General features: G+C 33.0%; 1 protein-coding gene and 1 long non-coding RNA gene across 4 annotated transcripts in view; one reads left to right on the top strand and one right to left on the bottom strand.

The window, feature by feature from the left end:
• Positions 1-23,782, bottom strand: part of LOC127737296 (acyl-protein thioesterase 1-like) — a 49,106-nt gene extending 25,324 nt beyond the window's left edge. For all 3 annotated transcript variants that reach the window (XM_052247894.1, XM_052247899.1, XM_052247887.1), the window contains exon 1: positions 23,550-23,782. In XM_052247894.1, the coding sequence (XP_052103854.1) occupies positions 23,550-23,621 (72 nt within the window). In that variant the 5' untranslated portion in view covers positions 23,622-23,782. The remainder of the gene's footprint in view (positions 1-23,549) is intronic.
• Positions 2,588-3,219, top strand: LOC127737353 (uncharacterized). The gene is made up of 2 exons (XR_007999406.1): positions 2,588-2,797; positions 3,056-3,219. It is a non-coding gene; the product is annotated as an uncharacterized LOC127737353 (long non-coding RNA).
• Positions 23,783-24,407: the final 625 nt, after the last annotated feature.

Genomic DNA, 24,407 nt, shown 5'->3' with positions numbered 1-24,407 from the left:
CTTTCATTTATTTGTATAAATCAGTGATCCATGTTAAAGCAATATTTTCTTAAGCCTAAAGTACAAGGGTATTGTTGTATATACAAGTTTTATTTTTATTGAGTTGAAAAAATGTGATTACTGTTAGAACAGTAATAAGGAGGAAGGCATAAATGTTTTATCTGAAAAATCCATTATACAACAGTACATTTCAAAATATAATTATAACTCATCTTTCATCAGTCCATTAAAGCTGAATTTTTTTACAAAAAAATCTGTTTTGAGAAAAACTAACGTGTGTACAGAGTAAATCAATAGATAGTTCCATAGATTGTTACTTATAAAAACATCAATGGATAAAGGTATAACAAATTTATTTTTGTTTCAAAAGGAATTCCATTAATAATATTTCCAAGAATTTATACTTTGTCCTGACATATCAGTGTTCCTTGTAAGGTATTTAATATACTATATTCAACCCTCAACAATAATATCATAATGTTGTTTAGTACTTAAAATATATCAAGTTAACATAAATATAAGAGGCTCAAATGAGCATGGCTTGCTCACCTAGATACATTTCCATTGTCAGCCATGTCAACAGAATATATCTCATCAACTGAAGCTCTAAAATATTAAAGATCAATCAATAGAGAATAGAAACTGGGAATGTGTTAAAGAGACAACAAGCCAACCAAAGAGCAGAAAACCATACCACATAGTCAGCTATAAAAGGTCCGAATTGACAAATGTAAAACAATTCAGACGAGAAAACTAACGGTCTGATTTATGTTCAAAACAATGAATGAAAAACAAATATGATATATAGCTACAAACGACAACCACTGAATTACAGGCTCCTAACTTGTGCATAACTACTGAGCAACAGGCCTAATCCTGAAAACTTATAACTGGTGTGTGAAATTGACATCAATGGCTATATGGCATATATCTGATAGACAAACATTTCTTGTAACCAATGTACAAAACAAATATTGTTGACCTTTCAATTGTAGTCAAGAAGCCTCATCCTAAAAACTTCACCTGACCATTTGAGTCAGGGTAAAATTTAGGTCAAGGTCAGGTGACATGCGACATGAATATGCACTCTACACAACAAATCTAGATCCTGAATGTGTCAGACAATTTCAACTATTTGACTTGTTCGTAGATCTTGTCTTGCTCATCATTTTGCCTATATAAGTTTCTATCTATTATATTTTTTCAGATATTAGGCAAAAACGCAAAAAATTAGTAAAAATCATCATTAAAGTGCAATAACTCCAATAAGGGGTCATCAGACGATTTCAACCATGTTGACTTATTAGTCAAACTTATCTTCTGATCATTTTTGCTATATAAAGTTTCTCTCTTTTATAATTTTCAAGATAATAGGCAAAAATTTAAAAAGATGGTAAAATTCATCATCTAAGAGCAATAACTCATATAAAAGTCATCTGACAGTTAGGAAGTAAATGGACAATTGGTAGAGCTCGTCATTCCAAACATTTTTGCCATTGTCAAATTTTCTCTATTTATAGTGGTTTTCAAGATAAAAGAAAAAACTTTGCATTTTACCCCTTTGTTCTATTTTTGGCCATGTTGGCCATCTTGGTTGGCAGGGGGTCATCAGACTTATTTTTTAAACTAGATACTTAAATGATGACTGTGGCCAAGTTTGGTTAAATTTGGATCAGTAGTTTCAGAAAAGAAGATTTTTGTAAAAGTTAACGACGACGGACAACGACGATGACGATGGACAACAGATGCCAAGTGATGAGAAAAGCTCATTTAGCCCCTCTGAGAACCAACCTGACCATTGAACTATTAAAGTATGAAAATGAAGTAAATGCCATATGTCAGACAGACAGATACAACACTTTTCAAAATAGTTTTGACCTCCAATGTGTTGATACTGAGAAACATACCTGTTCTAGAAAAGAAAACCTAACACGTGCAACATGAATTATAGTTAATGACAAATGATACTGTTTGACTGACAAGTTCTCATCATGAACAACCTCCCATCCTATTTCTTTATTGTAGGTAAAAGTGGAGATCAAATATTAAGATATTTGCCCACTCTTTCCTCCCCTAATGTTTATGAATTACTTTCATCAAATACAGAAAAGACCCATTCTCTTTCCCTTAAATATGTAAAATGACAGAGGAACTGTAACTTAGGTTAACTTGTGTTTGAACCGTCCCCCCCCCCCCCCCTATGTTCATGAATACAATGACTTTCATCAAATACAGAAAAGACCCATTCTCTTTCCCTTAAATATGTAAAATGACAGAGGAACTGTCACTTAGGTTAACTTGTGTTTGAACTGTTTCCTCCCCTAATGTTAAAGAATACAATGACTTTCATCAAATACAGAAAAGACCCATTCTCTTTCCCTTAAATATGTAAAATGACAGAGGAACTGTAACTTAGGTTAACTTGTGTTTGAACTGTTTCCTCCCCTAATGTTAAAGAATACAATGACTTTCATCAAATACAGAAAAGACCCATTCTCTTTCCCTTAAATATGTAAAATGACAGAGGAACTGTCACTAAGGTTAACTTGTGTTTGAACCGTTCCCCCCCCCCCCCCCCCCTATGTTCATGAATACAATGACTTTCATCAAATACAGAAAAGACCCATTCTCTTTCCCTTAAATATGTAAAATGACAGAGGAACTGTAACTTAGGTTAACTTGTGTTTGAACTGTTTCCTCCCCTAATGTTAAAGAATACAATGACTTTCATCAAATACAGAAAAGACCCATTCTCTTTCCCTTAAATATGTAAAATAACAGAGGAACTGTCACTTAGGTTAACTTGTGTTTGAACCGTCCCCCCCCCCCCCCCCCCCCTATGTTCATGAATACAATGACTTTCATCAAATACAGAAAAGACCCATTCTCTTTCCCTTAAATATGTAAAATGACAGAGGAACTGTCACTTAGGTTAACTTGTGTTTGAACTGTTTCCTCCCCTAATGTTAAAGAATACAATGACTTTCATCAAATACAGAAAAGACCCATTCTCTTTCCCTTAAATATGTAAAATGACAGAGGAACTGTAACTTAGGTTAACTTGTGTTTGAACTGTTTCCTCCCCTAATGTTAAAGAATACAATGACTTTCATCAAATACAGAAAAGACCCATTCTCTTTCCCTTAAATATGTAAAATGACAGAGGAACTGTAACTTAGGTTAACTTGTGTTTGAACTGTTTCCTCCCCTAATGTTAAATCAAAGCGCGAAAGCGCTGTAAAGGCAGTTAATTACAGGTTGTGTGTATTTTTAGTCCAGTTATATCATTATCTTGCATAGTACATTGTACTTATCAGAGGTGGCTTTCAGTATTTAAGATTTAGAGTTCTCTAATGATATTGAACAAGTTTTATGAATGTCATATTCTGGTCACTATATGAAGGCGATTGTTCTCACTTGTTTATGAACTAGTGCATTATGTCCAGTTTGTACCTTTTTTATCTATGTTTATAGTCAAATACTGTTTAAAATAGTTTGGCATTTTCTTTTAAGTAATAAGTAAATGTTGTCAACTGTATTTTATTCGACTTTGCAAATGTGGTTTGTTACTGGTAAGTACAATGTATGGATGATAGTTGTTTCATTGGCAATCATAACACATCTCCTTATTTATATAATGATCTATATTCAACGACCTCAGGTACAAAACAAATGTATGTAACTAAACTATGATGGGAAACCTTTGACTTCTTTCTTTAATATAAACTTTTGATTTGGTACCATAGAACTATGTAGAATAAATGTACATTGCAACATGTCAACTCTTTCAATGACAATACCTTTTTTAGAAACTATAACTCCAAGCAAAATTATCTTTCCAAGTATAAAGTAATTTATGAATGAAACTAGAGTGCACACGCTGAAATGTCTCGCCTTCTTTACTAATCATTGATATTATGTTGATAGTCCTAAATATAAAGCTTTATTACAACTGTCACATAAACTTAACATTAACCAAGTAAACTAAACATTGACCAATGAACCAAGAAAATGAGGTCAAGGTCAGATGAACCATGCTAGGCAGGCATGTACAGCTTACAATTCTTCCATACAACAAATATAGTTGACCTATTGCTTATAGTTTAAGAAAAACAGACCAAAACACAAAAACTTAAAACTGAGCAATGAACCTTGAAAATGAGGTCAAGGTAAAAAAAACCTGCGTGACTGACATATAGATCATAAAATATTTCCATACACCAAATATAGTTGAACTATTGCATATAGTATTAGAAAAAAAGACAAAATTCAAAAACTTTACTTTGACCACTGAACCGTGAAAATGAGGTCAAGGTCAGATGACACCTGCCAGCTAGACATGTACACCTTACAATCATTCCATACACCAAATATAGTAGACCTATTGCATACAGTATAAGAAAAACAGACCAAAACACAAAAACTTAACTATAACCACTGAACCATGAAAATGAGGTCAAGATCAGATGACACCTGCCAGTTGGACATGTACACCTTACAGTCCTTCCATACACCGAATATACTAGCAGAGCTCCAGATAAGCTGCGTATTTGCGTGATCACGCAATACAAATTATAAAAAACCCAATGCAATTGACCATTGCAGGGTTCAATAACCCAATTGATTCAAAGGAAAACCCAATTATATGCCAAACCATGAGTTCTCAACCCTTTTTTTGGCTACCGTTTGCGTTATTTACCCTTATCTGTTTACAGTCGTCGCGTAAATCTATTTTTATAATAATTGGAAATTTCCTTTCGTCCTTAAAATAGATCTCTGCATCAAGAAGCTGAAATGGGTCCCTGTTTAAATTTTCTGTTGCTCAAAAGGTACACGTGGTTTTGAAAACATTTCGATCTTCTCGGCGTTTATCCAATTAGTGTGTGTCATGTTATCCTATTTTTTTCGAATTGCTCGGGATTTATCATAACATACATTGAATTAAAACAAAAGTGAAAGTCCGGTAGATATATTGAATAGAAGCATGTTTTCAGCTTCTTTTGAATAGCTAAGTGAAATTTATGATGATAACAAGACTCAGCCATTGTTATTAGGAAGCCTCCATAGAACGCACAGGTGTTTATGCGTACCTTATCGAGAACATTGCTAATTAACACGGGGTTTCGTCAAAAACAAAATCAGTTGGAAAAAGTGAAAGGCCAATATTGTAGTTGGAAAACATCAGAAACCAAAATTTCTAATGAGGGACAGCTTGACCCAGATTTATATAAATTAAATTAAACAAAAACATTCAAGTATACAGTTTATATCATATATTTCTTCCATTTTACATTTAATGAGTGAGTACACACACATGCATTCGTCTCAGAATTTTTTATATAAAGGTATAAAGGGAGGGGGGGGGGGGGGGGGGGGGGGGAAACTGAGACGAGTGTCTGTGAATACACATATCCGTTTTTTACAGTTTATATAAGTTGTGACAAAATACAAAACTGGCAGACCGTTTGAAACAGGACACAAATTAAACCTTCAATCGCTCGTCAGTGAATAAACCTAATGAAACATCTATAGCACATATACAAAGAAAGGAACATACACATGTATTTAAGATTGAAAAACATCTGGGGTTGATATTGCTTAAATATTCAATATTGTGTGGATGAAAAAACCCAATACAATAATGAGCTTGGTGGTGAAAAACCCAATTTGATATCAACTTGAGGGGTGAATTGAAATTGATAATGCAATTAAAAAACTTTATCACCCAGTTAAATAAGAAAATGGTGGGTAAACACCCCAATTTGTGAATTCTTATCTGGAGCTCTGTACTAGACCTATTGCTTATAGTATCTGAGATATGGACTTGACCACCAAAACTTAACCTTGTTCACTGATCCATGAAATGAGGTCGAGGTCAAGTGAAAACTGTCTGACGGGCATGAGGACCTTGCAAGGTATGCACATACCAAATATAGTTATCCTATTACTTATAATAAGAGAGAATTCAACATTACAAAAAATCTTAACTTTTTTTTCAAGTAGTCATTGAACCATGAAAATGAGGTCAAGGACATTGGACATGTGACTGACGGAAACTTCATAACATGAGGCATCCATATACAAAGTATGAAGCATCCAGACCTTCCACCTTCTAAAATATAAAGCTTTTAAGAAGTTAGCTAACACCGCCGCCGGATCACTATCCCTACAAAATGTATGTCGAGCTTTCTGCGACTTTTTTTCTGCGACAAAAGTCGCAGGCTCGACAAAAAGGAGTTCTTAATTAAGTAATAAACTGATTCGCTGAGCGCAGCTGGATACACCCACAGAGGTCCAACCCTGAACAGTTGGGGCAAAAATGGACACAATATTCAAGCTTGATACAGGTCTGAATTTGGATTGTAATTAAATATTTGACATATTATAGTTTCTGAATAAATGTAGTCAAAGAACTTGAAATCGGTTATATGAATTGAATTTATATTCAATTAAAGATTTCTTGCTGTTGTGCAATACACTGTGCTGTTGCGCAATACTTAATAAATCTGTTGCCAGACTATAAACAAATAAAGTTCAATTTCTTCTCAATGTCATATTTGAAATTTATGAAAATCAATAGGGAGATTACATCAATAGCTATAAATAATTCACCAAAGTTTCATGCGAACTGCTTAAAGCATTTTTGAGTTGTTGTCCAAAAACTGGAAAATCCCCCCCCCTTTTTAATGAATAAAACCCCATAACTCAGAAATGTAAAATCTAAAATTTATAAAATTCTAAAGGGAGCTTACGGATTGATAATTTAGTCTTAGATGCAAGATTTTTTTTATCAGTTGTTTGTGGCTTTGAACTAGCTGTCAGTAAATGCGAGTACTCTCAGATCTGTACTTAGTGTCTTTTTGTTGTTTGGATGTACAACTACCCGGCCACGTCCACTTGTATTTGTATTTATCCATCTGATGAGTTAAGCCTCTTTCAACTGATTTTTATAGTTCGCTCTTATATTGTACTGTTACACCACTGTCCCAGGTTAGGGGGTGGGTTGGGATCCCGCGAACATGTTTAACCCCGCCACATTCTGTATGTACATGTATGTGCCTGTCCCAAGTCAGGAGCCTGTAATTCAGTGGTTGTCGTTTGTTTATGTGTTGCATATTTGTTATTCGTTCATTTTTTGTACATAAATTAGGCCGTTAGTTTTCTTGTTTGAATTGTTTTACATTGTCATTTCGGGGCCTTTTATAGCTCACTGTGCGGTGTGTGCTTTGCTCATTGTTGAAGGCCGTACTGTGACCTATAGCTGTTAATTTCTGTGTCATTTGGTCTCTTGTGGAGAGTTGTCTCATTGGCAATCATACCACATCTTCTTTTTTATATTTACATCAACAGATATAAACAATTCACCAAAGTCAAGGTGAGACAACAAAACTTAGTTGTAAGATCTCTGAAATTTTTTACACGGTACAAGTTTTTCTAATTGTTGGAGATTGTATGGTGACAGTAACACCTGTAACTGCTTAACCCATTTCTTATGCACTTTGGTTCGATAAACTCACTGAATATCATACCACATCTCCTTATTTTTATATGCATTACAATTTACATGTGCATGTAATTGTAAATAATATTTATATATATATATATATCAGAACAAACTTCATTGCATCACTTTTATTTATGCATCCTTTGGCACAATACAAGTTCTAAAATTACACAACATAAAACAACTAAATGTTATTTCAGATGAAAGTTTTGTTTCAGTTCCATTCATAGGATTTATTAGAATTTTGTATGTTTTGCCAAGTCCAATAATTAGCTCTATGTGCACGTGTTAATTGGAGACTTTTCTATTCCGTATAAGAGTTTTGGAACTAATTATGTTTCTTTTTTTGAAAAAAGTGAGCAAACAAATCTTGCACATTTAAACCTTTGTCTGCCATCACACTGTCACCTGGATCACATAATTGAACTATTCTACATCTTTCAACTATTTCACAGTCACTGGTACAACCAACATATGCATTAGAGACATAGTTGACTAAACCACCAGGTGTCGAACATACAAGTACTTTCAGTGTTTCTGTTTTTATATGATGAAAAGGTTGCCTGAGCTCTAGGAGCTTTAGGTTTTATCACGGGATATTCTGTGCTGTCAATAATAATCCAAGTTGTAGGAAACTTTAATTTGAAGTTGGATGGCGAAAAATACCTGACTAAACCACTAAATGGCCAAGTGTTAGCCTCACGCCACTGTTTAGACATAAAAACAATCCATGTTTACACAATATTCTTAACACTAGTTTCAATCTAGAATCTAGACAGTTCAAAGTTGGTTGTATAATGCATCAATTTCATCAAAGTCATAAAAAAACTGATTTTCAAATGACACCCTATCAAATTGAAAATATATGTATCTCAAACAATGTGCTGTTGGACCAAGTGTGGTCAAAACAAATAAAAATTTAGTATACAACTCTAAACCGGTATAAAAATGCATGGCTGTGTCACGTGTCTTCATTTCAAAATTCTCTGCTGAAAATATAGGCATTGATGGTGTTTGCGTAATTCCATCTGTGAAGCTCAACATTAGCTCGGCAGTTGGTGGTGGACAGTCATAAATCCTGTCTGCAGTATGAATTACTTCTTCAGGAAAACCAACTTTACAATCAAAACTTTCCTCTAGATTTCTACTACAATATTCATCAAGTTTAGTTCTTTTGTTTTCACAGGAAACTGCCCTGATTTTTCTTTTTGCGGACGATTCAGTCTCTTGCTTGGTCCAGGAAAATAGGCTGGGATTGGCAGTAGACTTAAGTCTCTGTATGGTGGGTTTGTGCCCTGAAAAAGGTTATAAAACATTAGTTTTTTGATAATTAAATGAACTTCCATTAGCAATGCATACTTTGTACAGAAGCAAGTTAACTCGTACCATTGTAAACTCGTACCAACGTAAACTCGTACCACTGGTAAGTCGTACCAATCAGAACTCGTACCACTGCAAACTCGTACCATTAAAAATATATTCAAAAATACGAAAGTTTTATGATTTTTTTTTTGGTAAACTAAATAAAAAAAGTTGAATTACTTGAATTTTATACTAGATTTTAATGAAAACTTAGACAAAAATACGAATGTTTTATGATTATTTTTTTTTTAAGCTTTATACAAAAAATTAAAATATCTTTGAAATTTATACCAGATTTTAATGAAAACTTAGACAAAAATACGAATGTAATTTCTTAATTACCATGCTAATAAATATATTAAATTCCTTTAATTGTGTGATTATTGGTTGATTATTAACTAATCAACTTGTTTTTTTTTTATCTTTAACTAATCAACTTGTATAATCATATAAGCATGGTCATATTCTGCTGAAATGTGCTGAATATTGTATAAAAATAAATTTCATACTTTCTAAGTGTTGGTCATAAACAATTTTAAACCTTTAAAACACAATCAATAAATTCTTTCATTAAATAAAATTCCTTTTAGAAACAATAGAAAAATAACCAAATCTATTCAATGTTACTGATTTGGAATGATTAAAAATTAAATCAAATAGTTGTCAGTAAAAGTTTAAAAAAGAATCTATTCAAGGGAGACAACAAAGCCAATCTGCCACGGTTTTCTCTATCCAATTAGACAAGGAAAATTAGCTACAAATTGGTTATTGTAATTTCAAATTATATACATTTTACAGACTTAAGAGGTATTGAGTGAAATTAAAGTATATATTCATCATTAAACACCATTTGAATGCATTTAAATAAGCTGGTACGAGTTTACAATGGTATGAATTTACCGTGGTACGAGTTAGCAGTGGTACGAGTTTGCATTGGAACGAGTTTTTGTTTAGTGGTACGAGTTTACAATGGTACGAGATAACTATAATTCCTTTGTACTCGTAACCTGGCAAAATATTAACTAGATTTATTCATTACAATCTGGATAAAACTATGTTAGCCTGATTCAATGTACATCAAAATGTATGTTATGTAAATCCAAAGGACAAACAATGAGAGACGTATGCAACAAACATACATTGTACCTAAATAACTATAATATAGATGAGAGCATGTCATTGTTTTGTTCCTGTTAACATTGTCATTGATATTTTTCAAGAAAGTCTATGAGGCATAGCTTATGCATTCCTGTCATTACTACATAAGCATAATTACTGCTAAAATAATTCTCGTATGATATACCTCTTGTAAGAAATCATTATAATTGTAGCAAGCACCAAAAAATCTCAAACAGATCACATTGAATCGTAATCCAAAAAATTATGACGTCTTGAATTAACCACCCCCTTTTATTCTAAAACGATAATTGCGGTTGTAAACTGACTTTGGTTTATTCGCATGGCGATTACATATATAACTATATATTTTAAAAAGAAAATAGAGTTTTACCATAAATAGTTTCCTGCACGTAGTCTTTTTCAGTAAAATGTGCCTTGCAAACAACAGCTGATTGAGATGGACTCCACGATTTCATCGTGTTCTCGTCCAATCTGCGTATGGGCCATGGCGTTGATCCAACTTTTCCTTCTTTTTAAGTCATTTGGAAATGCATGTCCTCCTCTTAAATGACATCCAGGTACACAACAACAAGTACTTGGCATCGTTAATTAAAAATGCAACTGTAATAGTTGCACAGTGCAGAAACCGGAAGTTGAAGTACAGAATCGGCTACCACGGCGCCACCTATTCAGGAACGATAATTTGCTACTTTATATAACTGCGAAATAACAATAACGTTAGACGGGTTCGCGTGCATAAACAGAAATGCGCTTTAAATTGTATAATATAATTTATGTTCAGTCGACCTTTAATTATTATATCAACGACTGAAATGATTTATAAACATCTAGATTGCAGATAACACTCGAAATTAACCAGACCTCTTTCCACACGGAATTCAAATAATTCTAGTTTGTCAATCGGTTGACTGCTTATAATGTAAAATACAAATATATCAAAAGTTTTTAAAACTAACAAAACACAATGATCGTTTCTCTATTTCCCAATGTAAATGAAATGAGACAAAAAACATTTTATACCACAATAAGAAGAGGAGAGAATCAACATTTTCCGGATCTACTTGGAGCTAAATGACCCCACACGTAGATAAGTTGGATATCGCGGAAAGAAATATTAACACGGCAACTAGAAAGGCATTAAAGCACTGCCTTTAAAAATACAATGACTTTCATCAAATACAGAAAAGACCCATTCTCTTTCCCTTAAATATGTAAAATGACAGAGGAACTGTCACTTAGGTTAACTTGTGTTTGAACTGTTTCCTCCCCTAATGTTAAAGAATACAATGACTTTCATCAAATACAGAAAAGACCCATTCTCTTTCCCTTAAATATGTAAAATGACAGAGGAACTGTAACTTAGGTTAACTTGTGTTTGAACTGTTTCCTCCCCTAATGTTAAAGAATACAATGACTTTCATCAAATACAGAAAAGACCCATTCTCTTTCCCTAAACATGTAAAATGACAGAGGAACTGTCACTTAGGTTAACTTGTGTTTGAACTGTTTCCTCCCCTAATGTTAAAGAATACAATGACTTTCATCAAATACAGAAAAGACCCATTCTCTTTCCCTAAACATGTAAAATGACAGAGGAACTGTCACTTAGGTTAACTTGTGTTTGATCTGTTTCCTCCCCTAATGTTAAAGAATACAATGACTTTCATCAAATACAGAAAAGACCCATTCTCTTTCCCTAAACATGTAAAATGACAGATGAACTGTCACTTAGGTTAACTTGTGTTTGAACTGTTTCCTCCCCTAATGTTAAAGAATACAATGACTTTCATCAAATACAGAAAAGACCCATTCTCTTTCCCTAAACATGTAAAATGACAGAGGAACTGTCACTTAGGTTAACTTGTGTTTGAACTGTTTCCTCCCCTAATGTTAAAGAATACAATGACTTTCATCAAATACAGAAAAGACCCATTCTCTTTCCCTAAACATGTAAAATGACAGAGGAACTGTCACTTAGGTTAACTTGTGTTTGAACTGATAAAAGGTTTAATTTAAAACATGCATTGCTGTAGAAAACATATGTATGATCAACCTTTGGTTTTAAATTTAAAGGAATGGTTACAGGGTGGACATTTGTAAATAGTTTATGTTTTATCCATGTACAGTATCTTTTTCTCTCAAAAGTTCAATTATGTTATGTGGGGAAAATCTACTAATAATTTAATGTAAAAAATGATCTTGTTTTTCAGTAGACTAAGTATCCTTGTTTTACTAAGTGAGGCTCATAGCAATATTTATTATGAGGATAATTCATAAACAGTAACAAATACAATTGCAATGACTACATTGTTTCTGCATATGGATAATGATAAAAATCAGCAGCAACATCACACTATCATGCAACAGCAAATATTTTGTAATCATACAAATAAGGTGAGAAACAAACTACAGCCAGATTTTTCCAAAAAGAAAGTTTCTGTATTTAGAACACTTATTATATACGGATTTCCTCCAACAGAAAATTTAAATCCCATTAATAACAGGAAAATTATTATCAACTTTTATTATTTGGGTCAGGTAATAATACCGTGTCATTTAATTATTCACTTATTACCCAAATCAGGTATAAACATGTCCTAATTATAATTAACTTCCTTCTAATGGTGGACAATTTTAAAACAGTAAAGGAAAATAAATTTTCCTAGTTAATTACACCTTATGTAAGAATCCTGGGTTTTGATTGGTTGATAGCCAGTGTATTTTTCACCAATTTACTTTTATCAAATGAATATCGTTCATTTTTAACAGCGCCGGGGTATATGCAAAAAGGATATGCCCTTCTTACCCTCTCTGCCGTTGTATTTGCCAAAAAATACTCTATCCGACTGGACGCTTGTAATGTCACGATCATCAATGCCTTTTATGTCACGATCATCAATGCGTTTTGTACGTTAACATTCGGTGTAATTAAACAGATATAGCATGTTCTTGAGGGGTATTTGCGAAAAATACCAGTCTTGAGAATGAATTTCCCTCGCCTTACATCTCGCGAAATTTAACATTCTCTCGACTGGTATTTTTCACAAATACCCCTCCTTAACATGATATATCTGTTCAAAAGCACACAGCTGACATAAATTTTGTCATAACAACATCCATGACATCAAAAGGTATTTGGTTGAAATTTTCAAACTATTCTATTCAATGATTTGTTTGATATTGACTGCAGAGGTCTTTCTTGGATTATAGATTCCATATATAAAGGATCCTTAATTCTGTGACAATTTTGTCCTTATTTGGATTTCAGCTTTTTCCTATTATAAAGAAAAAATAATACTATTTTCATTCATTGGCCATTAATTACATATAGCTGGATCATCAACCAAAATTCTGAAGAAAAGTAGATGACAAATGTTTTATTCTCTCAAATGTTTAAAAGCAACTGTCCCTTTATTACCGTCTCTGAGGAGACGGTATTAAGAGTTGAACGATGGACAGTCTGCGGGCTGAAGGCTTTCTTACTACCTGATTGGAAGATATTACTGACGCTGTCATAATCAAAATTCGTTGATTGGTTGGGACAATTCAAACCTAGTATTATGTCTTTTAATCCCGTAGAGTGTCGGATCTGAACTCTTTATTTTAGTAAATAGATTTGCCTGGTTACCAATCATGCATATTGGTACACAGGTAACACTTATATCTATAAATAGCCGAATTTCCAGAAGATTTGTAAACACGCACGTGATTATTTCAAGTTACGTACATTTTATACGTGAAAACATAAAAAAACTTTTAGGAAAATGCTTTTTTCTTAGGTTATATTTATTTATACTCAGTAAGATAATCTAAAGGCAACACAAACATTTTAAAACGGAGATATCAGATAATTTCTTTTCGATTTATATTAATTTACGCGAGAATTTTTATCTCAGGGGGCGGTGGCGACAGCACTTCGACCTTTCTATGGCAGGGGTGAGCTGCTGAAACATCCAATACCCCACCCTTTTTATATACATATATATTGAATGATAAAAGAACAGATACATGTAGTTACCCTATCTATCATATATTTTTTACAATAAGTATATATACCTGCACATAGCTATCATCATGATCATTGTTACGCTATTTCATGGGGAGATACTAGTAAAGAGATTTGACAAATATCTTAAACATTTATGAAAGTGATTTTAGAGACATATATACACAATCTCTGGTGATTTTAATTGTATCTGTAAAAAAATATCAACATCTGATTAGTTTCAGATTCAATCATCAACCTTGTCTTATATTTCACCTAAATTTCTCGACCTCATGCAATATCATGAAGCTTCAAATAGAGACCTATCCCAGCGACTCATTCCTTCCAATCATTACATAATAAGTGCCCCCACACACACCCCAAGATAGTTGGGCTGAGTTGGATGTTGTCTAGATCTACCTAGCTAGCTCCTCCTAGCAAGATAGCAGACGTTGAAGAACAGAAGACTAAAACTATATCTAAAAGGAAATATAAGAACAACAAAAAACTACTCTCAGACGATAAAAGCAATTATACATGTATGCTAACATACTTTAAGCAATGTTTAATTTCTATGACTGATTTTAAAGGAGATGTGAAGTATACATAATTAATTTAGACAGCAACCCAATTCAGCAACAAACAAAACGTGACAATTTACTTCTAAAGTTCAATCTACGGTCTTCTTCAATGGACATGCCATTACAACATTTTAAAGTTTTTTATCCTCCCAAGTCTAACTATAATATATAGAATAGTTGTGAATATGTGAGCCAAAATTTGTTCCTGTGAAACAAATATCACAGGAAATATATTCTGGGAGAACTTTTTTCACAGATAATTTCTATATGACACATGTATGATTTGTTCCATCTCTATAAAATAAGTTCCACAATTTACTTGGTGAAATAAGTTCTGGGTTTGTGAAATTTGTTCCTTACCTAGTGAAATAAGTTCCGGGTTTGTGAGATTTGTTCCTTACCTGGTGAAATAAGTTCCTTGTCTGTGAAATATGTTCCACTGGTTATACAAGTTATCTTTTATACTGAGCATTGTTATCAGTGAGTTTAAATTAAAGTTATAATTCAAGTACATTATAAAAACATATATTATATTGATAATGTAATAAATAAAAGGTGTAAACATCCAATATGAATTCTGTGAAGTATAGCAAAATGTTTAATTACATTATCCATACAAAAAATACCCAAATGACAATAATTTAATGAGGCAGATAAGCAAAGAATAAAAAAAATCCGTCAGAAATTTTTTATAGATCAATCATTTATTTATGAATATTGCAATTCAACATATGTTACTTCATATCAGAATTTGAAGATAAACTGTTATCACAGAGATGTCTCGCCCTTTTGTAATTTTGATTATGCAAATGTTGAAATTAAAATAGCAATACTTTAACATGTTTCATAAGTTATGCAAACATTCAAAGTCAATGAACCATGACTGAGGTACATGGCTAAACAATCTCCATGTAAATGAGATGTGCCAAAGCTATTACAACTGCATACCAAATACCATTGACTTATTATAAGTCGTTCCCTTTAAACAAACCTAAACACAAACATTAACTTGTAAACTATGTAAAAGTTTCAAAGTCAATGAACCATGAAGAGGGGGTAGGGCTATATAATCTCCATGGAAACGATACTTGCAAATGCCAATAAATTTGCATACCAAATATCGTTGACTTAACATTAGCAGTTCATCTTAAACTGATCTAATCACAAACTAATACATGTAAACTAAGCAAAAGTTTCTAAGTCGATAGACTATGACTGAGGGGGCGGGGCCAAATATTCTCCATGGTAATGAGATGTGCTAATGCTTATACAACTGAATACCAATTTACATTTGTCTACCCTAAATGGTTCCCCATAAACTGACCTAATCACAAACTAATACATGTAAAATAAGCAAAAGTTTCAAAGTCAATAGACCATGACTGAGGGGGCAGGGTCAAATAATCTCCATGGAAATGAGATGTGCCAATGCTAATACAACTGCATACCAAATATGATTAACCTACCACTTGTGGTTCACCATAAACTAGGTATAGGGGGAGGGTTGAGATCTCAAAAAACATGTTTAACCCCGCCGCATTTTTGCGCCTGTCCCAAGTCAGGAGCCTTTGGCCTTTGTTAGTCTTGTATCATTTTTAATTTTAGTTTCCTGAGTATAATTTGGAGTTTAGTATGACGTCCATTATCACTGAACTAGTAAACATATTTGTTTAGGGGCCAGCTGAAGGACGCCTCCAGGTGCGGGAGTTTCTCGCTGCATTGAAGACCCATTGGTGGCCTTCGGCTGTTGTCTGCTCTATGGTTAGGTTGTTGTCTCTTTGACACATTCCCCATTTCCATTCTCAATTTAAGACCTAATCACAAACTAATACATTGTTGACGATGCCGACGCCAGAAACAGCATACCTATGTCTCGCTTTTTGACTCCGTCAAGGCGAGACAAAAAAAATGAAATAGTGTGTTTTAAATATTTATCACAGTTGTTAATCATAGTTGTACATTTGTTTTTTAATCATATTATCTACTTACAATATATATGCTGACTAAATTTGAATTTCTAAAAGATTTACCTTATTTTGAATGTTTTTGTGTTGTTTAAAGACTTCAATGTTGAGTATTGAATTTGTCAGGTACAACTATAGAATGTTTTGCTTGATATAAAGTTAATGCATCATGTTAATCTATAACACCCGGAACTTATTTAACATTTAGTAAAAAATATAGTTCCGGAACAAATTTTACAGTGCTGGAACATATTTCCTTATAATATATATTCCGGGTATAAATTTTCTGTGATATAAATTCTGGTGGAACATATTTCCTATGAAATAAGTTCCGGCGAAACAAATGTCACACCGGAACAAATTTTTTGTTACAAAAAATAATCTTACTAGCAAAAAATAATTCAGATATTACTTGAAACTATGAGCAGGGTCAGGAACAAACTTCTAATGTTTGTTTTGAGGTTTATTGACTATTTATACTAGACATGCTATATGAGAGAAAGAGAAATAAAAGAAAATTATAAATTGAAAAGATGAAAATACTGTTGGCATTTTAAAAGATTATTCTTGATTGTATGTTTTCTACAAGCATTGTAAAACAAGTATTAACATACATATACTTTGATCATAAAACAAAAAGACATTTATATGTCAACATACGAACGGTCCCCCACAAAAGATTATGTCAATCCAGTATGTCAAGCTTTTAAGGGTAAGTATGATAAGGGCCTTATTCGTCATCCAACATTAAATGGTATAGTAAATAAATATGAAGATATGTACAAGTAAAACAATAACAAAAGATACAGTATCAAGCTGTATGCTTAATAAAGTTTTTGGTCAAATTTGTTGATTCTCTTATGTTGATGGCCTCATAGTGAACTTACAATACCTTTGCAGAACTTATCACCTTCTTTATAACCAACGACGTCCATTATAATTTGAAAAAGAATGGTGGCGAAACTACTATGTTTTGAATTTCAGGTGCTTACAATAGGTCTTATATAACAAATTACCCATCTAACGACTCTGAGTATTTTTCATCAAAAAATATAATCAAGAAGTCCAATAAAACCAAATAATCTGAAAAAATAAACATTTAATTGTTAAGGATACTCATTATTCAAATATAGAAAAAGAGGCGTGGGGCATTCCACATTGCAGTCCAACTACAATGAAAAGACAATATCTTCATCGACAACAAAAATAACCATACATATATGTGAAGCTTTACATTTTAAGGATCATTTTTGAAAAGGTGTGAGATACCGTTTTAAATATATTAATTGTGTTCTTATATGTTTAAATTTTACTACGTTTCACTCTCTACACTTTTCGATGCCTATTATGAACGAAAAACTTTCAGGTGGAAGCGGCCATACTTTTCTAATACAAATAAATAAGCAAACAACCAAAGAAAAAGTCAATGAACAACTCCGATATCTGTTTGAAAACAAATACTTGATAAAAAGACATTAACCCCTCCATTTCCAGTGTTAATACTTTCCCCAAAAGAAATTGGTATATCTAAAAAATTGAATAAGCCTTTTATAATTTTTGTAATCCACTACAATTTACATACAATTCTGAACGAATTAAACTACAAGGAGAAAACATTTTCCACTTTCATCAGCTATGAGACCGCTAGCTTTTTAGAAAAGCTATTACTTGTATTGCAGTATTCTTTAATTGGTTATATTGTAAGTTTGACCTCGCTCTTCTTGTAGCAGTCGAAATACTTTGATTGCAACATTGGACACAATATTTGTCACTAAAGAAATCAGGACTAAGTTCATTCCAATACGTCATTAGTTATCATTTTCCAATTAATATTTTTTACAGATTTCATACAAAACATTTCCCAGTGCAATGTGTAAACTATGTTGTATGTGTTACACTACTAAAACAGTTTTTTAATATTCAAATTTGGAATTATCATCAGTTATGGAATTTGTTATTTTAACCTGAGCTTGGGAGTTATATATATTCAAATTGATTTTGTTGTATGAAATCAACTAGAAACACAGTGGCAAATATTACAGTGTAATTAGGCATGATTTCTATCATGTCTATATCAACTAATCAAGTATGTAAAGCTATGACTAAGTAACTGCAATATACAAATAAGAAGCATCTTTGTGGTATGATTGCCAATGAGATAACTATCCACCAGTGACAAAGTGACATAGATGTAAGCAACTATAGAACACCCTACGGCCATCAACCCTAAGCAAAACCCATACTGCATATAAGCTATAAGGCCCTGACATGGCAAAATGTAAAACAATTCAAACTAGAAAACTAAAGCCAGCCTGATTTATGTACAAAACAATAAGGAAAAACAAATATAACATTTAGTAACAAACGACAACTACGAGGCATTCTATAATACAAAGTTTAGTATTGTTTTTCCTCTTCTCGAGTTTGACTTTTGAATTTTGATAGTCCCATTGGTTATATGCATCTAGCCTGTGCACTAAAGAGATCAGTGATATTTCTGAACTGACTTTATTGTAGACTATTTTCCCCCCACCAATTATTAATGTGTCTGTCTGCAACCTTGTCAGTAGATGTCTTTAATTATATCTTGTTTTTCTTTTTCCAAAAAGATTTGGTGTTGATGGAGGATCTTTGGTTCATTCAAGTTTGGAATTAAGTATATTATAACACTTGAGCTGTGTCGGATAGAAAACGACCTTATGCAAGTGCACGTGTACATGTACATGTGTAACACTTTGATTGATTATGGAACATTCAAACACGAAATCAAATTTGAGTTTTGGTCTGTTTGGTAGGGTTCTTATATTAACTTAATTTTCAAACAGTATTACAAACTTTGCAAAGAGATTTTTATCAGCCCGAAATAAGTAAACAGATGTATTGATATTCATTTGCATATGGTCGATTTCTATCCGACACAGCTCACTTGTCTATTGTTGAAGACAGTATGTTGATCTCTAGAATGTTTGTATGTTTTTTATTTTGTTTAGTTCCTGTCTAATAGCCAATTGATATCTTCTTTTATTAATCATCACCTAATTTGGATCTTGACAAGTAGACAAAATAACTCATGCCTTGTATATGTTCAGGTCATGGAGTCCAGTAAACCTTTACCATGTGGACCTTGTCAAGAAGGAAAAGTAAACACTAAAGCTGAATTCTGGTGTCACAACTGTGATGAAGGATTATGTTCTATATGTTCTGGTCATCACAAAAGATCTAAAGGAACATGTGATCATAAGACTATTGATATAAAAAGTTATAAACCCTCAATCAAAGCTATCAGAGCAGAATGTGACAAACATGATCAACAGCTCATCTTGTATTGTCCCAGTCATTTAATGCCTTGCTGTGATCAATGTATTTCCACTAGTCATTCAAAATGTACGGGAATAAAACGTTTAGCTAGTGTAGTGGAGAAAACAAAAATTGAAAAGTCCATACAGTCTACAGAAAAACTCCATCTCACATTTGCTGGATAAATTGATTAATAACAAATCTAAAAACATTAGCAGAGGCGAAGAAGAATATGAAAGCATACAAAAAATATTTATAAAAATTTGCAAGAAAATAAATAGTCTTTTAACAAATCTAGAGAAGAAGTTATATATGCAATGAGGCAGAAACCATCTTAAATCAGGAAAAATCAAAAGCAACAGATGTAATCACTGAAATTGAAGAAAAAAAGAAATAAAATGCTACCTGCTGGGCACAGCTTGATAGGACCACAAAGGTCGAACCCTGAACAGTTGGGGCAAGTATGGACACAACATTCAAGCTTGATACAGCACTGAATTTGGATTGTGATTAAATATTTGACACAGCATAGGTTTCTGACGCAGAATGAATGTGGTCTAAGAACTTAAATTTTTTTAATTTACCTGTTCAAACCATATCATTATTATTTGCTTTTATATATAAATCAGAAATAACCAATTTAAAATGGAAAATTTTAAAGAAAAAAAAAGGGAAAAAAGGAAAAAAAATCCCTCCCCCAAATTTTTTGAGCCCCCTTATGATTCATCACCACCAAACTCAATCCCAGCCTTCCCTTTGTGGTATGGTACTTTGCAGTACAATTTCAGAGAGATCTATACACTTGAACACAAGTAATTGTCTGGAAACTAGAAAATGCTTGTTTTTAGGCCCCTTTTTGGCCCCAAATTCCTAAACGTTTAGGGCAATTATCCCCAAACTCAAACCAAGCTTTCCCTTTGTGATATGAAACCTTGTAGTACAATTTCATAAAGATCCATACACTTACACACAAGTTATTGTCCTGAAACTAGAAAAATGCTTGTTTTTTGCCCCTTTTTGGCCCCTAATTCCTAAACTTTTGAGGCAATTACCCCCCAAAATCAATCCCAGCCTTCCCTTTGTGGTATGGTACTTTGCAGTACAATTTCAGAGAGATCCATACACTTGAACACAAGTTATTGTCTGGAAACTAGAAAAATGTTTTTTTTAGGCCCCTTTTTGGCCCCAAATTCCTAAACATTTAGGGCAATTATCCCCAAACTCAAACCCAGCTTTCCCTTTGTGATATGGAACCTTGTAGTACAATTTCAGAGAGATCCATACACTTACACACAAGTTATTGTCCTGAAACTAGAACGGTTGTATAAAAATGCTTGTTTTTTGTCCCTTTTTGGCCCCTAATTCCTAAAATTTTGAGGCAATTACCCCCAAAATCAATCCCAGCCTTCCCTTTGTGGTATGGTACCTTGCAGTACAATTTGAGAGAGAGATCCATACACTTGAACACAAGTTATTGTCTGGATACTAGAAAAATGCTTATTTTTGGCCCCTTATTCATGTTATTCCTAAACGTTTTGGGCAATTACCCCAAACTCAATTCCAGCTTTCCCTTTGTGATATGGAACCTTGTAGTACAATTTCAGAAAGATCCATACACTTATACACAAGTTATTATCATGAAACTAGAAAATTGCTTGTTTTTTGCCCCCTAATTCCTAAAATTTGAGGCAATTACCCCCAATATCAATCCCAGCATTCCCTTTGTGATATGGAACCTTGTGGTACAATGTCAGAGAGATCCATACACTAACACACAAGTTATGTCTGGAAGTTACAAAATTGCTTATTTTTGGCCCCTTTTTGGCGCCCAATTCCTCAACTGTTGGTACCATAACCCCCAAAATCGATCCCAACCTTCCTTTTGTGGTATTGAACCTTATGGTGAAATTTCATAGAGATCCATTCACTTAAACTAAACTTAGAGTGCGAAAACCAATGTGTCTTCGGACGACGACGACGACAACAACGCCAACGTCATACCAATATACGACCAAAAAATATTTAATTTTTTGCACACAACGAAATCCACATAATGTTTGCACATAGGTTATCAGGTTATGAAACATGTGGATTTACGTGGGAGGTAAATGTAACAGCCATTAATATGTACATCTCTCGATCAGTCTGCACTAAGTATAGATATATCGAGAATTTTATCAGGTTGTTGTTTACAAAGCAAAAGATGCACATCATATTAAAATTATTGATTATGTGCAGTCACTGGAAGTAACGATTTCTGGATACCAGTGTCCTTTTCTATTTCCCTATTTACAAACTTTTTTGTTGATACAGAATTCGAACACTTAAATGTCTAAACATGAAGCAACACCAATCTGACTGCAAGAGTCCTGTTGATCAGGTCAGATAGTTCAAAGATTTTTATTATCTGCCACCCTAAGAGAGTTTCAACAGAAATACTCAGAAGGGGAAGCAATGGATAATACTAAATTGTAACCTACATGTAATATTGAGAAAATCCATGGATGGTACCAGGGAGATTTGAATCTTCAATCTCGGGATCTAAAGGCAGCTCTAACAGATTAAAGATCTTCCCTAACTCAACCAGTTAGACTACCTTTATATCTCCAATTATACAACACTAACAATATGAATCTGGGTCTGTTCGCCCAAAATCATGTAAACACCGATTTACGTTCTCCCCCTTTCGAGTTCCTACCTTGTTGGCACCCTTTTTAAAAGTTTTGCTTTGAATATTTTTCTAATCGAGTTTTAGTTACCCGTAGTGTATAAAATAAAGATAATAAGTTTGTTATATTGTTTTAAAATAAAGTGACATACTAAAAACGTAAACAGGGTTCCTTTAGTGTTTTGTGAATACACCTTATCGCTATTTCATTGTATTTATTCAAATCTAGATAAGTTCTAAAATTAGACAACTTTTTCATCCAGAAATAGAAAACACTTTTCAATTCAAAACATTTTTATTACTTTAATTTGTGTTTAAAAAAAGTGAATCATAATCTATCAAGGTTTCAAAATGTTTGCTTTCTAAACTTTTTCCTATCTTAGCTTGTTACTGATGACCTTTGTTTTTGCAACGCTTGACCCAAACAGGAAGTTGTCTAAGTGACTGTTTTTCCAGATTGGACTAAATAGCGATAAGGTGTATTATTTTGAAGAAATGATTAATGAATACTGTCGTGATGATATGGGCCGATCCAGGATTTTTGAAAGGGGGCATAATTCCATAAAACTGATTCTATACCGTGGGGGACACCAAATGGCTAATAAACTCCTTACACTGACTTGGCCATGACATTAAAAAATTATCAAATATTTTGATATATACATCTAAAAAACATATAATCATTTCACCTGTATCTTAAAAAAATAGGATGAGCGTGTATGGTGCGAATGAACCAAAGGGTAAATGTGCGGAGTGTGAAAGTGTGGGGTGCAAACATGTAGGGTACGAAGATGTTTTAGGGGCAAACGGACCCAAATTATACATAATAATATTATAAAATTTTACATATATCACAGTTTATAATTTATAGTCAGAACAGAATACACCATATTCGTTTTATTTGCTTTGAGTAGGCAGGGATAACGATTGTCCTCCAATTTGTAGAAGTTATACAAATGGAAACAAAGATGGCAATATTTGAAATTGAACTATGATCAACTATTAAGTAGCTGTCAAATTGATAATATTTGAATTATTTCTATCTTACCGATGCAGTGTGTTTTGCTGTTGGGAGAACCTTTACCGGCGCACTCATATCTTTTGAAGAACTGTTTCCCATACACCAAGAGACCAAGACACAAAATAAAAGTCCTGAGACAAAGAGGAATTGAACACTTAATAAACAGAAATGTGCCAGTATCTTCTGTTTATACTACTGCAAACTGCACTGATGTTCAGAGTTGTCTGTTGATAGTCTTGCGCACCGATTGACAGTAAATTAAAATCTGGACTAAAAAATAACAAAACGAATTTTTCTTGATTTATTCTCCATTGGTCATTAATTTATGTAGCATTAAGTATATTATACCTGGGAATAGTATATTATGTCCTAGATTATACATTTTTCAAGATGCAACCAAAGGAAAATATTCATGAATAAAAGTAATATACGTGTACAATATAAAATTTAAATAAAAATGGTTTATTCACTACAGTAATATGATATATGTTCCCTATATTGGAATTTTGAAACAACAATATAAAATTGGAAAACTTTTGAATCATATCCAGTCATCATATAAACAAGAGTGCACACGCTGAAATGTCTCGCCTGCTTTACTGACCATTGATTTTGTGTTGTTTGATGTACTACACGTATCACATAAACTTAACATTTTTAAAGATCTCTTAATTCAATTCAACATGTTCAATTCAATTGAAAGTTTTATTTAAAGTCGATGTTCAATAAACAACATAAACACAGGCTCTAGTTAGTTTTTCAAATCGACTGGATAACAAAATATATACACACATACAAAATTTAAAGTCGTGAAAACAGCACAATGTTAAACTTTGGCATACAGTGCATGCATGGTAATCCGACCTGATGTCTAAAATAGAATTT

The sequence above is a fragment of the Mytilus californianus genome, unplaced genomic scaffold (assembly GCF_021869535.1).
Source record: "Mytilus californianus isolate M0D057914Y unplaced genomic scaffold, xbMytCali1.0.p SCAF_1, whole genome shotgun sequence".
Classification (NCBI taxonomy): domain Eukaryota; kingdom Metazoa; phylum Mollusca; class Bivalvia; order Mytilida; family Mytilidae; genus Mytilus; species Mytilus californianus.
This window is presented reverse-complemented; position numbering and strand designations above follow the sequence as displayed.